General features: G+C 39.1%; 1 protein-coding gene across 1 annotated transcript in view; it reads left to right on the top strand.

Moving 5' to 3' along the window:
• The window catches only part of LOC133642384 (protein kinase C-binding protein NELL1-like), a 474,421-nt gene that overhangs the window by 329,856 nt on the left and 126,982 nt on the right, over positions 1-17,583 (top strand). Inside the window, exon 12 of the mRNA XM_062036542.1 lies at positions 7,752-7,874. Within this exon, the coding sequence (XP_061892526.1) occupies positions 7,752-7,874 (123 nt within the window). The remainder of the gene's footprint in view (positions 1-7,751; positions 7,875-17,583) is intronic.

Genomic DNA, 17,583 nt, shown 5'->3' with positions numbered 1-17,583 from the left:
TTGTTGTGTTTGTTTAAAGTGGACATGCTGGGGTGGTATATAATAAAAAAAAAATATTTCAGGTTACATCTTTTAGCTGCACGGTTGTATGGTGAGCTAGATGTGACAATTCGCCATGTAATAGCGTAATCAATTGTATTGTCTTTAAGAGTCCATATGTATTTGCTCAGCTCTGTGGAGTTCCTGAGTTGGGGCCTACGGAATGATGCTGTGTGATGGTTATAACGAGTTTTAATGGTGTTTTCTGTGAGTCCAATGTATGTCTCTGTGTTTGAGTTGTCCTTGCGGGTGACGCTGGCTTGGTAAACAACTGATGTTTTTAAGCAGTTTCCGAAGAGTGAGCAGTTAAGCTTTTGTCTGCAATTGCAGCTATCTGTGGCGTTAAAGTCTTTAGCGGTTGCTTGTCTGTGTGTGCTCAAAATCTTTTTGTTGTGTGAGTCAATGGTTTGCTTGATATTCATCATGCAGCTGTAACTAAGTTTCAAAGTGTTCCTGTTGAATATCTTCCTGAGTACATGTTTTTGGGGGAAGTGCCTGTCAATGAGTGCAAGAAATTTGTGTCCAGTGTTCGTGCTGACGTTTTTGCTGAATGGGGGGGCAGTGTTTCCCATAAACTGCCAAGATACCTGTGGCGGTGGGGGCGTGGCTATGGGCGTGATCACAATGACATCATCGAGTAATTTGCATAATTTACTACAATGATATGATTTTCTCTAAAAAGGCTCAAAAAATGTATACTTACTATTTAATAACAGTTTTGTTTTAAACGCCCATCCATCCATCCATCCATCCATTTTACAATATAATTACAACACTTTATGTACATATTTATATACAGATTTGAACAATAAGTTATTCACTGAAATATATTTATTAATTGTGGTTCTTACAAAAAATATATCTTATAAAATATAAAAGCTAAAATGTCTCTTAAAGCTCTGCCCCTTTAATTAGTGTGTACTAAATAATGTAACTTTAGCCTACTACTACAACCATATTATTTACCAGCAACATAAAGTGAAACAGAGGCAGAGGTGTCCTGCCACAGTCAGTAACAAATAAACAGAAAACAGTAGTGGTCAAATACAAATAAGGCAACAAGAGAAGTAGCCTACACTTCTCTTTTGTAAAGTAAATCTGAACAGCCTATATGGGCATCTACATCAACTATATGATTTGCCTGAGAAGCTGGACAGGACAAAAAAAAAAAAAAAAAAAAATATTTTTTTTTTTTTTTTTTTTTAAATGTATTTATTTATTTATTTTTATATTTGTGGCGGACGTAATTCTTTCGTGGCGGGCCGCCACAAATAAATGAATGTGTGTGAAACACTCGGGGGTTATACCAAAGTATGTTGTCCCGTTTCCTGTTTTTTCTTGTTTTAGTTGCTGGTGGGTCGTATTGGAGGGTGTATTGGTATCCACTTCCGTTGAGTGCTTTATGGTATGGAGGTGTTGCTTGGTTGAATGATTCCCTGTCTGATGACAGGGCTGACAGTCTCCTGTTGATGCCGGCTGGGATGTTGTTGGTTGTGACAGGCGGGTGGTTGCTGTCACGGTGAACATATTGCAATGTGGTGTCGGGCTTTGTAAATGGCCGGTATGTGTTATTGTTCAGGTTGAGTGTTACATCCAGGAAGTTTACATTGTGTTTGTTTGCCTCAATTGAGACGTAGATTCCGCTCTACTCTGGATAACGAATAAACCACAGAAACTTCGACTATATATATATATATATATTAGCCACCACATTCTACAGAGGCACTATAGAGAGCCTACTGACCAACTGCATCTCTGTCTGGACTGGAGCCTGCAGTGCCTCAGACTGGAAGTCTCTGCAGAGAGTGGTGAAGACGGCGGAAAAGATAATCGGGACTCCTCTTCCTCCTATCCAGGAGATCGCAAAAAGCCGCTGCCTGACCAAGGCTCAGAAAATCTGCAGAGACTCCTCCCACCCCCACCAAGAACTGTTTTCACTGCTGGACTCTAGAAAGAGGTTCCGCAGCCTCCGAAGCAGAACCTCAAGGTTCTGTAACAGCTTCTTCCCTCGGGCCATAAGACTCTTGAACGCATCATAATAATCCCCTCAATTCCCCCCAAAAATGGATTAACTCGCCGGAATATAAAGACAATATAACATACATCCATAAACCTGGATGCATATGCAAAAATGCAATATATTTATCTGTACAGTAATCTTATTTATTTATATCTGCACCTTATTGCTTTTTTTATCCTGCACTACCATGAGGTAATGCAACGAAATTTCGTTCTTATCTGTACTGTAAAGTTCAAATTTGAATGAAAATAAAAAGGAAGTCTAAGTCTAAGTATAAGCCAGAAGCCGCAGAGTTCAAAGCATAGGAAAAAAAGTAGCAGTTAATAACCCGGAAAATACATTTAAGATTGTTTTAATACAACTATATCTATCTGTGATTAATCAAGTTTAATTACGAGTTAACTAAGGACAACATCTGATTAATCGTGATGAAATATTGTAATCATTTGACACCCCAGAAGAGACGCTTTGTCATCGCTTTGATTCTTTTTATATGCTATATTGATTATTCTTAAATTGTTGTTTATTTGTAGTCCATTAGTTAGTTAAGATTAGTTATATACATATATATATATATATATATATATATATATATATATATATATATATATATATATATATATATATATATATATATAGGTGATTAGATAACCAGCCCCAGCTGGGCAATCTACTCACCTGCCACTGGCTTCGAGGCCGGTCCTTACACACCCTGCTCCGCGGTAGGCCCGCAGACCACGCCCCCCTCCACAAGTGGATAGAAAAAAAAGTATAAATATATATATATATATATATATATATATATATATATATATATATATATATATATATATATATATATATATATATATATTTACTGAGTTAGCTAGCGTGTTTTGTGTAATCCATAAAGAAAACACACACACACACATATGCAAAGTGTTCACATGTTGCAGAAAGAATAAATTAGGTTAATTTTCATTCAACTTACATTTTATTAATTAGTCATCCATCTTTTCCCCTTGCAATAGACATTAAATATGTTTTGCACTGCTGGCCTTCAGCAATTCAACCTCCATTGTCTTGCACTAATTTAAAAAAAAAACTAAATGTTTAATCACAAAACCCTCCCTGTATTGCATCACGTTATTGCAGAAACACTCCGTGCTCTCGACACACACCTTTTTTTCGCCCGACATGGCGAGGAAATCCTTCAGAAGACAAGAGCCGAAGCATTTTCTGTTGGTTGCTGCAGGGCTTTTATGCACGACTCTCATTAATTAAGAGAAATATATTAGTCATGACGAATATTCATGAGGAGTGTGCGCCTCGTGCAGAGACAGCCTCGGGCCAGAACGTGCTTGAAGGCGCCGTTCCTGATCAGATATAAGAATATTTTCTGCAAGTCCCATCTTCAGCCATGACGGAATCAACAGTTTCTGTTTGCTGTAGTACTTCTAATCGCGTAAGACCATGCAATATTCAAAGTGAGCATCATTCCACCGTTACTAATTTCGTCTGATAAGCTTTGTGGTAGGATGCAATAAGAACTTTACCTAAAAGTGAAAGTTAAAAAAAATAAATAAAAAAAATGCTAACGTGAGCTTGCTAACAGTTAGCTTGTATTAAGTATCAAAATATACGACTTAAGGGTGTATGCCTACAAAACTGTCTAAGGAAAGTTATCATGTTATTGTTAGCATTGTATGTGCCATGCGTCCAGTACCAAAATGTTTGGCTCTGTTGTGTGTCTGTAAAATCAGCTAACAAAAAAAAAAAAAAGGCTAACATGCTAATGCAAAATTTGCTCAACTGTACCATGTTAATAAAACAATGCTAATAGTTAGCATGAATCATTTACAAAATATGACTCTGAAGTACAAACCCTGTTTCCATATGAGTTGGGAAATTGTGTTAGATGTAAATATAAACGGAATACAATGATTTGCAAATCATTTTCAACCCATATTCACTTGAATATGCTACCAAGACAACATATTTGATGTTCAAACTGATAAACTTTTTTTTTTTTTGCAAATAATCATTAACTTTAGAATTTGATGCCAGCAACACGTGACAAAGAAGTTGGGAAAGGTGGCAATAAATACTGATACAGTTGAGGAATGCTCATCAAACACTTATTTGGAACATCCCACAGGTGAACAGGCAAATTGGGAACAGGTGGGTGCCATGATTGGGTATAAAAGTAGATTCATATTTATTAACACACAAAAGTACTGAAAATTATGTATAACCGAGTACCGGTATCGATTCCCAGGTATTGGGAATTGGTACCGTATCGGTTCAAATGTGAACAGTAGCCACCATAATACCAGTATGCAACAGTACCCATTTTCGTTACTTTTGTGTGTTCAAATGTGTTAATAAATGTTTATTGTTTAAAAATAATCTTTTTTTTTTTTTGTCAATTTAACATTCAGAAATGAGCTGTGCTATCCAGTTGTTATCTTGTTGAATGTGCCGGTATTTTTATTTTTATTTTTTAGAGTTTTAAACTAAGTATTGTACTTAATACACACCAGCTGTTTGATTGCAACTGTATGTTTGAAGGTTTGAATGGGGTTTTTTTAGCATTCACACAACCATATCCAGCATACATTCTCATGCAGCTTTATGTGTTTAAAATTGATTAAATAAAATGTCCCAGTATGCATGGGGGGGGGCCTCAGGTCATCCCCACATCCCCCTCTTTAGGCTCTACCAGGTCGTCTCATTAGTGCACCATGTAGCATGTAATGTGCAACATGGAAGTGGATTGTATCTACCATTCATTTTCTTCAGTTGACAGAAATAATGTCCTCTTCATAGCTAAATAAAATCTCCATGAGTATCTTAATAGGGGGGCAGGGGGGGGGGGGGGGTCTCGGCAGTCATAATCAGTATTGCAGACAATTACTCTCCAAGTCTGTTATCTCATTAACGGGAGCGCAGCAGGATTTCAAACATCACAGCGGGTGAAGCCAAGGCTATGATGTTCAAAGTAATGGAGGATGAATTCCGTTTAGCTTGTTTTTTAAAAACTGTGATCGGCGGCTTGACATTTGAGGGTGCGAGTGTGTAATCATGCTCTCTTTATCCCCTGCATAACGCCGCTTTGGGGATATTTACTGGATAACAGGAATCTGATTAGTAGTTAAATAGCTGATGGTTGTTGTATTGATGCCCCACAGTAGGTTGGTAGTCAGAGTCCATACATAGTAGTGCCTCGCCATCCGTAGTGGGTCCCCCACTTTGTACGTAGAGGTGGATTTAAAATGTAATTTCATCATGTACAGTACGACAGGGCGCTGCAAACGTATCCCGAGCCCCATCCTGCTCAGTCATCGGTAAGAATATAACGGGACATTTCATAGCAAAGCACAAATGTGTCATTTTTACCAACAGTTTAAATGTTTTGGAAATGTGGAGTTTGGGTTGATCGTTGCTTTTGAGCCGAATTATACCATGTACAATGTTCTTATAAAATTGGTGAGCGAGCACGTGTTTGTATTTGGCCACGGAAACCTTTGATCCCTCAGGCGGTACTGCATCAAAAAAACGGACATCGGTGTGTAAAGGATATCACCACATGGGCTCAGGAACACTTCAGAAAACCGCTGTCAGTAACTACAGTTTGTCGCTACATCTGTAAGTGCAAGTTAAAACTCTACTACGCAAAGCGAAAGCAATTTATCAACAACACCCAGAAACTCATCTACAAACCCCGTTTCCATATGAGTTGGGAAATTGTGTTAGATGTAAATATAAACGGAATACAATGATTTGCAAATCATTTTCAACCCATATTCAGTTCAATATGCTACAAAGACAACATATTTGATGTTCAAACTGATAAAAAAAAATTTTTTGCAAATAATCATTAACTTTAGAATTTGATGCCAGCAACACGTGACAAAGAAGTTGGGAAAGGTGGCATTAAATACTGATAAAGTTGAGGAATGCTCATCAAACACTTATTTGGAACATCCCACAGGTGAACAGGCAAATTGGGAACAGGTGGGTGCCATGATTGGGTATAAAAGTAGATTCCATGAAATGCTCAGTCATTCACAAACAAGGATGGGGCGAGGGTCACCACTTTGTCAACAAATGCGTGAGCATATTATTGAACAGTTTAAGAAAAAGCTTTCTCAACCAGCTATTGCAAGGAATTTAGGGATTTCACCATCTAAGGTCCGTAATATCATCAAAGGGTTCAGAGAATCTGGAGAAATCACTGCACGTAAGCAGCTAAGCCCGGCTTCGATCCCTCAGGCTGTACTGCATCAACAAGCGACATCAGTGTGTAAAGGATATCACCACATGGGCTCAGGAACACTTCAGAAACCCACTGTCAGTAACTACAGTTGGTCGCTACAACTGTAAGTGCAAGTTAAAACTCTCCTATGCAAGGCGAAAACCATTTATAAACAACACCCAGAAACGCCGTCGGCTTCGCTGGGCCTGAGCTCATCTAAGATGGACTGATACAAAGTGGAAAAGTGTTCTGTGGTCTGACGAGTCGACATTTCAAATTGTTTTTGGAAACTGTGGACGTCGTGTCCTCTGGACCAAAGAGGAAAAGAACCATCCGGATTGTTATAGGCGCAAAGTTGAAAGGCCAGCATCTGTGATGGTATGGGGGTGTATTAGTGCCCAAGACATGGGTAACTTACACATCTGTGAAGGCGCTATTAATGCTGAAAGGTACATACAGGTTTTGGAGCCACATATGTTGCTACCCAAGCAACGTTACCATGGACGCCCCTGCTTATTTCAGCAAGACAGTGCCAAGCCACGTGTTACATCAACGTGGATTCATAATAAAAGAGTGCGGGTACTAGACTGGCCTGCCTGTAGTCCAGACCTGTCTCCCATTGAAAATGTGTGGCGCATTATGAAGCCTAAAATACCACAACTTAAGCTGTACATCAAGCAAGAATGGAAAAGAATTCCACCTGAGAAGCTTAAAAAATGTGTCTCCTCAGTTCCTAAACGTTTACTGAGTGTTGTTAAAAGGAAAGGCCATGTAACACAGTGGTGAACATGCCCTTTCCCAACTACTTTGGCACGTGTTTCAGCCATGAAATTCTAAGTTAATTATTATTTGCAAAAAAAAAATAAAGTTTATGAGTTTGAACATCAAATATCTTGTCTTTGTAGTGCATTCAATTGAATATGGGTTGAAAAGGATTTGCAAGTCATTGTATTCCGTTTATATTTACATCTAACACAATTTCCCAACTCATATAAAAACGGAGTTTGTACAATTTATGAAGCATTTCTTACCTATTCCTCATTGTTGCACCTTTATTTTAGGAGGTTGTCAAGTGTTTAACGTGATTTTAGAATTGTTTTTACATTGAATATTTTCCATTTTTTTCCATGTTCTTTTCTGCCTTGATAGCTGAGGGGATTGTAATAAGAGGAAGGTTACATTTCAAATAAAAATGTTTACATTCATTACATTTTTCTCCAGGTCCTTCTTTTTCGACAGGTCATGAAAAATATCAATATTTATCGCTATTGACCGATATAAAACGCCTATATCTTGTATACAGTTTCCAGCCGTATGTGTTAAAGGTGAACTAGTATGAACAATGACCATTAAATATGGAGGAAATTGCGTGTTGTCAACTGACCCTTACATCCATACACTCTACCACATCAGCTCTGACGGCGGGGGTCTTTTCTTTATCGTCCTCCTCTCCAGAGCATGACGACTGCGCCGGCGGCCAGAACTCGTGTGACGAGAACGCCATCTGCACCAACACCATTCGAGGACACCTGTGCACCTGCAAGCCTGGCTACGTCGGGAACGGCACCATCTGCAGGGGTAAGTTCCTCGCCCGCCGTATCCCCTCGGTCATGTAAATACTCCCACAAACAGACTCGCGACGGGGAGTAATCACGTCTGGTAAAAAAATCTCTGACAGCCTGGTTGAGGCCCCTCAGCGAGACGGATGATGAACATCGATTTTACAGCTTTTTCCACATGTGTGCCTACTTCTCCCTCGGAGCTTGCTGTTGACTGCTTGCACTTCCTAAGCACCTCATTGGCTCTGCTGTTCGGAATCACACGCATGGAGGAAGGGAGGGCATATTTGAAAAACCTGGTACAAAAATGCATTTATTACCTTAACGTGTACGCTAAGACATACCGGTTCATAGTTGTGCATAATTCTATTTAGTAAGTATACACAGTTTAGTTATATTGCAAAACTTAAAAACGTTGCTTGGAGTAATGAATGAAGAATCCATACGGGTAAAAACGATATGGACGGCTACAAGACTGAATGGCACTCTAGGTGTAGGGGGGGTCGCAAAGAATGGATCTGCTATCCCCGTTTAAATAAAAAAATGTCATTTCAGTAGGCCTTTAAAGGCCTACTGAAATGATTTTTTTTTTATTTAAACGGGAATAGCAGATCCATTCTATGTGTCATACTTGATCATTTCGCGATATTGCCATATTTTTGCTGAAAGGATTTAATAGAGAAAATCGACGATAAAGTTCGCAACTTTTGCTCGCTGATAAAAAAAAAGCCTTGCCTGTACCGGAAGTAGCGTGACGTCACAGGAGCTAGTATTCCTCACAATTCCCCATTGTTTACAATGGAGCGAGAGAGATTCGGGCCGAGAAAGTGATGATTACCCCATTAATTTGAGCGAGGATGAAAGATTCGTAGATGAGGAACGTTACAGTGAAGGACTTGAGAGGCAGTGATGGACGTATCTTTTTTCGCTCTGACCGTAACTTAGGTACAAGCTGGCTCATTGGATTCCACACTCTCCTTTTTTTATTGTGGATCACGGATTTGTATTTTAAACCACCTCGGATACTATATCCTCTTGAAAATGAGAGTCGAGAACGCAAAATGGACATTCAGTGCCTTTTATCTCCACGACAATACATCGGCGAAATGCTTTAGCTACGAGCTAACGTGATAGCATCGTGCTTTAACTGCATATAGCAGGGGTCGGCAACCCAAAATGTTGAAAGAGCCATATTGGACCAAAAATACAAAGACAAATCTGTCTGGAGCCGCAAAAAATTAAAAGCCATATTACATGTGTCATTGGATATAAATTTAATTAAGAGGACTTAAAGGAAACTAAATGACCTCAAATATACCTACAAATGAGGCATAATGATGCAATATGTACATATCGCTAGCCTAAATAGCATGTTAGCATCGATTAGCGTGTAGTCATGCAGTGACCAAATATGTCCTATTAGCACTCCACACAAGTCAATAACATCAAAACTCACCTTTGTGCACTCATGCACAACGTTAAAAGTGTGGTGGACAAAATGAGACAGAAAAAGAAGTGGCATAAAACACGTCCTAGAAAGTCGGAGGAAGTTATACATGGAAACAAACTATACGGTGAGTTCATGACCGCCAAAATTAGTAGGACAAAACGGCGCTCGCCAAATACTCGAATCAGTGAAGCATGTTTAATATAAACAGTGTGATTTATAACAATTAGGGAGGTTTGTGTCATGTTTGTCCTCCTACAGAAACCATACTAAAACAAAAAAATCGATTTTTTTCCCCCTCATCTTTTTCCATTCTTCATACATTTTTGAAAAATCTCCAGAGAGCCACTAGGGCGGCGCTAAAGAGCCGCATGCGGCTCTAGAGCCGCGGGTTGCCGACCCCCGGCATATAGAAACAAAAAAATAAAGGATAGAAGGAAGGATAGATAGAAAATCAACAATACTATTAAACCGTGGACATGTAAATACACGGTTAATGCTTTCCAGGCTGGCGAAGGTTAACAATGCTGTGCTAACGACGCCATTGAAGCTAACTTAGCAACTTAGCAACGGGACCTCACAGAGCTATGCTAAAAACATTAGCTCTCCACCTACGCCAGCCAGCCCTCATCTACTCATCAACACCCGTGCTCACCTGCGTTCCAGCGATCGGCAGAAGGACGAAGGACTTCACCCGATGCGTTTGGCGGCCCGGAGACGTAGGAAGTCAAGGTGAGGTCGGCGGCTAGCGCGGCTAGCGCGGCTAGCGCTCCAACAAAGTCCTCCTGGTTGTGTTGCTGTAGTCCGCTGCTAATACACCGATCCCACCTACAACTGTCTTCTTTGCAGCCTTCATTGTTCATTAAACAAATGGCAAAAGATGTCCAAAATACTGTGGAATTGTGAAATGAAAACAGAGCTTTTTGTATAGGATTCTACGGGTACCATAACTTCCGTTACTCTGACTTCGTCACGCGCATACGTCATCATACCGCGACGTATCAGCCGGATATTTCCCGGGAAGTTTTAAAAGTCACTTTATAAGTTAACCCGGCCGTATTGGCATGTGTTGCAATGTTAAGATTTCATCATTGATATATAAACTATCAGACTGCGTGGTCGGTAGTAGTGGCTTTCAGTAGGCCTTTAACACTTACCCGTGTGCTCGCACTGACAATTGACACCGAGTGTGGCTGCAGGTTTGATGCGAGGGTGCGGCAGGGCAGTGCGGCGGGCCGTCTAGCGCCCTTATGGAGTCAGAGGAGACTCGTTAAAAGGGCTGGAAGCCGTCTCAAAGCAGGAGCAAGTGTCACAGATCAAAGTCCCTGATGTACAGTAACAATCACGAGGGGCCCGTCATCGCTCGTACAGGAATAGCAACACAACCCAGGCCGCAGGACAGCCTGTTAGTCTGATGCTACACAGCTACTGACAGACAAAAATACCATTTAGCTCCTCTTATGTTGCTGTTGTAAAAAACAGGGAATTTCTTGAGATACGGAATATCTAATATACCGTAAATTACGGACTATAAACTGCTACTTTCAACCCTGTGATTTATAAGTACGAGCGGCTAAGTTACGGATTTTTCGTCGCTGACGGCCATAATGAAAATAGTTTTGATTAAAAAAAAAAAATGCATAAACACTGAGAAAGTGTTTTATTGTTTGGGCTACGGCGCCATCTTTTGGACTAATTCACTCACTTCCATTTAGTGCTTTCAACAACCGGAGGTAGAGTGCCGTTCGGTTTTCCAGTCGTCCATAGCGTTTCTACTCGTATGGATTCTTCTAGAGATGCCGATGAATGCTTTAAAATGTAATATCGGAAATTATCGGTATCGGTTTCAAAAAGTAAAATGTATGACTTTTTAAAACGCCGCTGTGTGGAGTGGTACACGGACGTAGGGAGGAGTACAGAGCGCCAATAAACCTTAAAGGCACTGGCTTTGCGTGCCGGCCCAGTCACATAATATCTACGGCTTTCCACACACACACAAGTGAATGTAATGCATACTTGGTCAACGGCCATACAGGTCACACTGAGGGTGCCCGTATAAACAACGTTAACACTGTTACAAATATGCGCCACACTGTGAACCCACACCAAACAAGAATGACAAACACATTTCGGGAAAACATTCGCACCGTAACACAACATAAACACAACAGAACAAATACCCAGAACCCCTTGCAGCACTAACTCTGCCGGGACGCTACAATATACACCCCCCGCTGGCCCCTACCCCCCCCAACCCCGCCCACCTCAACCTCCTCATGCTCTCTCAGGGAGAGCATGTCCCAAATTCCAAGCTGCTGTTTTGAGGCATGTTAAAAAAAATTATGCACTTTGTGACTTCAATAATAAATATGGCAGTGCCATGTTGGCATTTTTTTTTCCATAACTTGAGTTGATTTATTTTGGAAAACCTTGTTACATTGTTGAATGCATCCAGCGGGGCATCACAACAAAATTAGGCACAATAATGTGTTAATTCCACGACTGTATATATCGGTATCAGTTGATATCGGAATCGGTAATTAAGAGTTGGCCAATATCGGAATATCGGATATCGGCAAAAAAGCCATTATCGGACATCTCTAGATTCTTCATTCCTCACTTCAAGCAATGTTTTTAAGTTTTACAGTATAACTAACACAATTCATACTTATAAAACCGTCCAATGTGTGATGTTTGTAGGAGTGTTTTCATGCATATTTGCACTTGCTATCGTAATGTAATGACGCTAGCATTAGCTAATATGCTAGCACGTTTATAAGTGTCTGTTAGCATTAATAACGAACAATCCCTTTTTTTTTGTACTGTTTTAGTTTCACAAATCCCTCAGTAAATACACCAACGCATTACTGTTGGTTTAGGTGATTGGAAAGCTAGCTTCTGCAGCTAGTGGGTCCATGACGCTGACTTCTGTTTTGTTTGATCAGCCGTTTTACTGCCGTGTTACAGGCAGCGTTTGGAAACAATTAAAGTATGTAAATAAACAATTACAGAATCTTTTTGTGTAAATAAGTAATTTTGCAATATACTGTATATATATATACCGTATTTTTCAGAGTATAAGTCGCTCCGGACGAAAATGCATAATAAAGAAGGAAAAAAACATACATACGTCGCACTGGAGTATAAGTTGCATATTTTGGGGAAATTTATTTGATAAAACCCAACACCAAGAATAGACTTTTGAAAGGCAATTTAAAATACATAAAGAATAGTGAACAACAGGCTGAATAAGTGTACGCTACTTAACGCATAAATAACCATCTGAGAACGTGCCTGGTATGTTAACGTGACATATTATGGTAAGAGTCATTCAAATAACTATAACATATAGAACATGCTATACGTTTACCAAACAATCTGTCACTCCTAATCGCTAAATCCCATGAAATCTTATACGTCTAGTCTCTTACGTGAATTAGCTAAATATTATTATTTGATATTTTACGGTAATGTGTTAATAATTTCACACATAAGTCGCTCCTGAGTATAAGTCGCACCCCCGGCCAAACTATGAAAAAAACTGTGATTTATAGTCCGAAAAATACGGTATATATATATACAGTATATATATATATATATATATATATATATATATATATATATATATATATATATATATATATATATATATACAGTATATATATATATATATATATATATATTATATATATATATATATATATATATATATATATATATATATATATATATATATATATATATATATATATATATATATATATATATATATATATATATATATATATATATATGTGTACAGTATATATGTGTATTATAGTCCAGTGCGGCTAATTTATTAAAAATTTGTTAGTTTTTTTCTTTCTAAAATTTTTGTGGGTGTGGCTTACAGTATATATATATATATATATATATATATATATATATATATATATATATATATATATATATATATATATATATATATATCAATCAATCAATCAATCAATGTTTATTTATATAGCCCTAAATCACTAGTGTCTCAAAGGGCTGTACAAGCCACAACGACATCCTCGGTGTCGAGTGGGTCTGATATAATATTGTGAAAGTCCAACACATCAGCGAAAGTCCAGTCCATGGTGGGGCCAGCGGGAACCATCCCGAGTGGAGACGGGTCAGCAGCGTAGAGATGTCCCCATCTGATGGACAGGCTAGCGGTCCACCCCGGGTTGGGAGCAGAGTAGAAAAGAAAAGAAAAGAAACGGCAGATCAACTGGTCTAAAAAGGGAGTCTATTTAAAGGCTAGAGTATACAAATGAGTTTTAAGATGAGACTTAAATGCTTCTACTGAGGTAGCATCTCTAACTTTTACCGGGAGGGCATTCCATAGTATTGGAGCCCGAATAGAAAACGCTCTATAGCCCGCAGACTTTTTTTGGGCTCTGGGAATCACTAATAAGCCGGAGTTCTTTGAACGCAGATTTCTTGCCGGGACATATGGTACAATACAATCGTCAAGATAGGCAGGAGCTTGACCGTGTAGTATTTTATACGTAAGTAGTAAAACCTTAAAGTCGCATCTTAGGTGCACAGGAAGCCAGTGCAAGTGAGCCAGTATAGGCGTAATATGATCAAACTTTCTTGTTTTTGTCAAAAGTCTAGCAGCCGCATTTTGTACCATCTGTAATCTTTTAATGCTAGACATAGGGAGGCCCGAAAATAATACGTTACAGTAATCGAGACGAGACGTAACGAACGCATGAATAATGATCTCAGCATCGCTTGTGGACAAAATGGAACGAATTTTAGCGATATTACGGAGATGAAAGAAGGCCGTTTTAGTAACACTCTTAATGTGTGACTCAAACGAGAGAGTTGGGTCGAAGATAATACCCAGATTCTTTACCGAGTCGCCTTGTTTAATTGTTTGGTTGTCAAATGTTAAGGTGGTATTATTAAATAGATGTTGGTGTTGAGCAGGACCGATAATCAGCATTTCCGTTTTCTTAGCGTTGAGTTGCAAAAAGTTAGCGGACATCCATTGTTTAATTTCATTAAGACACGCCTCCAGCTGACTACAATCCGGCGTGTTGGTCAGCTTTAGGGGCATGTAGAGTTGAGTGTCATCAGCATAACAGTGAAAGCTAACACCGTATTTGCGTATAATGTCACCTAGCGGCAGCATGTAAATACTAAAGAGTGCAGGGCCAAGAACTGAACCCTGGGGAACTCCGCACGTTACCTTAACATAGTCCGAGGTCACATTGTTATGGGAGACACACTGCATCCTGTCAGTAAGATAAGAGTTAAACCAAGACAAGGCTAAGTCTGACATCCCAATACGCGTTTTGATACGCTCTAATAAAATATTATGATCAACAGTATCGAAAGCGGCGCTAAGATCAAGAAGCAGCAACATAGATGACGCATCAGAATCCATCGTTAGCAATAGATCATTAGTCATTTTTGCGAGGGCTGTCTCCGTAGAGTGATTTGCCCTGAAACCGGATTGAAAAGGTTCACAGAGATTGTTAGTCACTAAGTGTTCATTTAGCTGCTGTGCAACAGTTTTTTCGAGAATTTTCGAGATAAACGGTAGGTGGGACACCGGCCGGTAGTTCACCATGAGGTCAGGATCGAGGTTAGGTCTTTTGAGTAGAGGATGAATAACCGCTTTTTTGAATGCTAGAGGAACAGTACCAGAGGAAAGTGATAGGTTTATAATATTTAACACTGATGGACCTAATAAAACAAAAAGCTCCTTGATAAGTTTCCCAGGAATTGGGTCAAGTAAACATGTTGTTTGTTTTGTCCCATTTACACATTTTAACAATTCCTCCAATGTTATTTCATCAAAGAGAGAGAAACTATTTTGGAGGGCAATGTCCGTCGTATATACAGTCATATTTGTGTTAATAGAACCCAGTTGTGGCTGGGATGCATTGTCTTTAATCTCTTTTCTGATGAGTTCAATTTTCTTATTAAAGAAATTCATAAAGTCATCTGCTGAGTGGGTGGAGCTACTGGGAGGAGTCCCTTGTTGGGTTAGCGATGCTACTGTACTAAACAAAAATTTAGGATCATTTTTGTTGAGGTGGATGAGATTTGAGTAATATTTAGCTTTAGCTGAGGTAAGCATGCGTTTATAAGTTATTAAACTATCACTCCATGCTTGATGGAAAACCTCAAGTTTAGTCGCACGCCATTTGCGTTCCAGCTTTCTACATGATAATTTCTGGGCTTTAGTTTCTTCTGTAAACCATGGGGTACGCCTTTTAGGGGCCCTTTTTAGCTTTAGCGGTGCTACAATATCAATGGTGTCGCGCAGGGCGTCGTTAAAGTTGTTAGTGAGGTTATCAATAGAGCCCACATAATTTGGGAAAGGTGCCATTACTGAAGGCAGTAGGTCAGTAAGAGTCGTCGTTGTGGCAGTATTAATGTTGCGGCTGCTATAGTAGTTATTATTATTATTATTAGTTTGTTGACAATGAGTCCGAACTTCGAATTTTATAAGGTAATGATCGGACATTACTTTAGTGTACGGGAGTATCGTAACTTTAGAGGTGGTGACACCCCTGACAAGCACTAGATCTATCGTATTACCGTTGCGATGCGTGGGTTCATTTATTATTTGTGTAAGACCACAGCTATCAATTATAGTCTGGAGCGCCACGCATGGAGGGTCCGATGGGGTATTCATATGGATGTTAAAGTCTCCCATTATGATTATATTGTCGGCGTGCGTCACTAGATCAGCAACGAACTCTGAAAATTCATTGATAAAGTCCGAATAGGGCCCAGGGGGGCGGTAGATGACAGCCAGGTGGAGAGGCAGCGGTGTGACAAACCTCATAGTGAGCACCTCAAACGAGTTATATTTATTATTTAGGTCCGAGGTAAGGCTAAAGTTTTTGTTGTATATTAGTGCAACACCCCCACCCCTTTTAATGGGGCGGGCAATATGCGTTCCCGCATAGCCAGGAGGAGACGCCTCACCCAGCGCAAAAAATTCGTCTGGTTTGAGCCAGGTCTCGGCTAAACCAACGACATCAAGATTGTTGTCTCTGATGACTTCATTAACTAATAACGTTTTGGAAGACAATGACCTTATGTTTAAAAAGCCCATATTATAGGTAGTGGGCTGTTTTGAGGAGTTTTTGTTGAAAGTATCCGTAGTAGCAATATTAATAATGTTACGTTTATTATGCATAGTGCACTTTAAATAATTTCGACCATATCTAGGAATTGATATGACAGGAATTTTTAGATTGTTTGCCACCTCAGTAAAATGCATGTCCACCTCTGACGCAGAAAAAACATTATGTGAGTTGTATATTATTCTAGAAGAATTGCTATGTGTGCAGGGATTATCCAGCCTGGCGCTGGCTAGTTCTAGCTTAACAGACTCCTTATTAGCGCTTCTTTGTGGATTAGCATTTAGCTTTTTCGTTAGCCCCGCTAACAACAAAGCATTTAGCTTTGTTGTTAGCCCCGCCCGACACCCCCGCTTCTGCTTCCGAGCGCACCGCTTACGTCTCTTTCGCTGACCGTCTCCGCTGGTAGTCGACGCCGCTGCTTCAAAGGCCACTGCTGGATGTAGCTCGCGAAGAATTCCCAAGCTAGCGAGCAGGTCCATCGTACACATATATATATATATATATATATATATATATATATATATATATATATATACATACATACATATATATATATATATATATATATATATATATATATACATACATACATATATATATATGTATATATACATACATACTTACATATATATATATATATATATATATATATATATATATATATATATATATATATATATATATATATATATATATCATATATAGTCCGGAAAATACAGTAATCTTGTGACAGCATTAACAAAGTCGTCAGTGTTTTTTTTTTTGTCTCGTACCTCATAAGCACTGAATGTTTTCCACATATAAAACTGTAAGTGAAGGACAGTAATTGTTAGTGTCATATAATTAGACTTGGGCTGATAACCAATAAAACAATTGATTGAACAATAAATGAAAATGAACTCGCATTGGTAAATTGCATTGTGTGTTTGTTTCCTTTATCTTTTGTTTGTCTTTTAAGCACCTGGGCGTGTTTATTTAATAGCAGAGTTAAATGGAAAGAGTGAACCCTCTTGTCAGTCATCCACTATCTTTTATTGTGTTGGCCAAGGCGGGACTGCTAGTTTAATCCCACAGGATGCACGGACAGGGAGCCTCGCTAATTGCTAGTGAGGAGCACCACAAGGTAAAACAATTTAGGGGGAAAA

The sequence above is a fragment of the Entelurus aequoreus genome, linkage group LG02, assembly GCF_033978785.1.
Source record: "Entelurus aequoreus isolate RoL-2023_Sb linkage group LG02, RoL_Eaeq_v1.1, whole genome shotgun sequence".
NCBI classification, from domain to species: domain Eukaryota; kingdom Metazoa; phylum Chordata; class Actinopteri; order Syngnathiformes; family Syngnathidae; genus Entelurus; species Entelurus aequoreus.
Note: the sequence above shows the minus strand (reverse complement) of the source record. Positions and strands in the feature narration are given on the sequence as shown.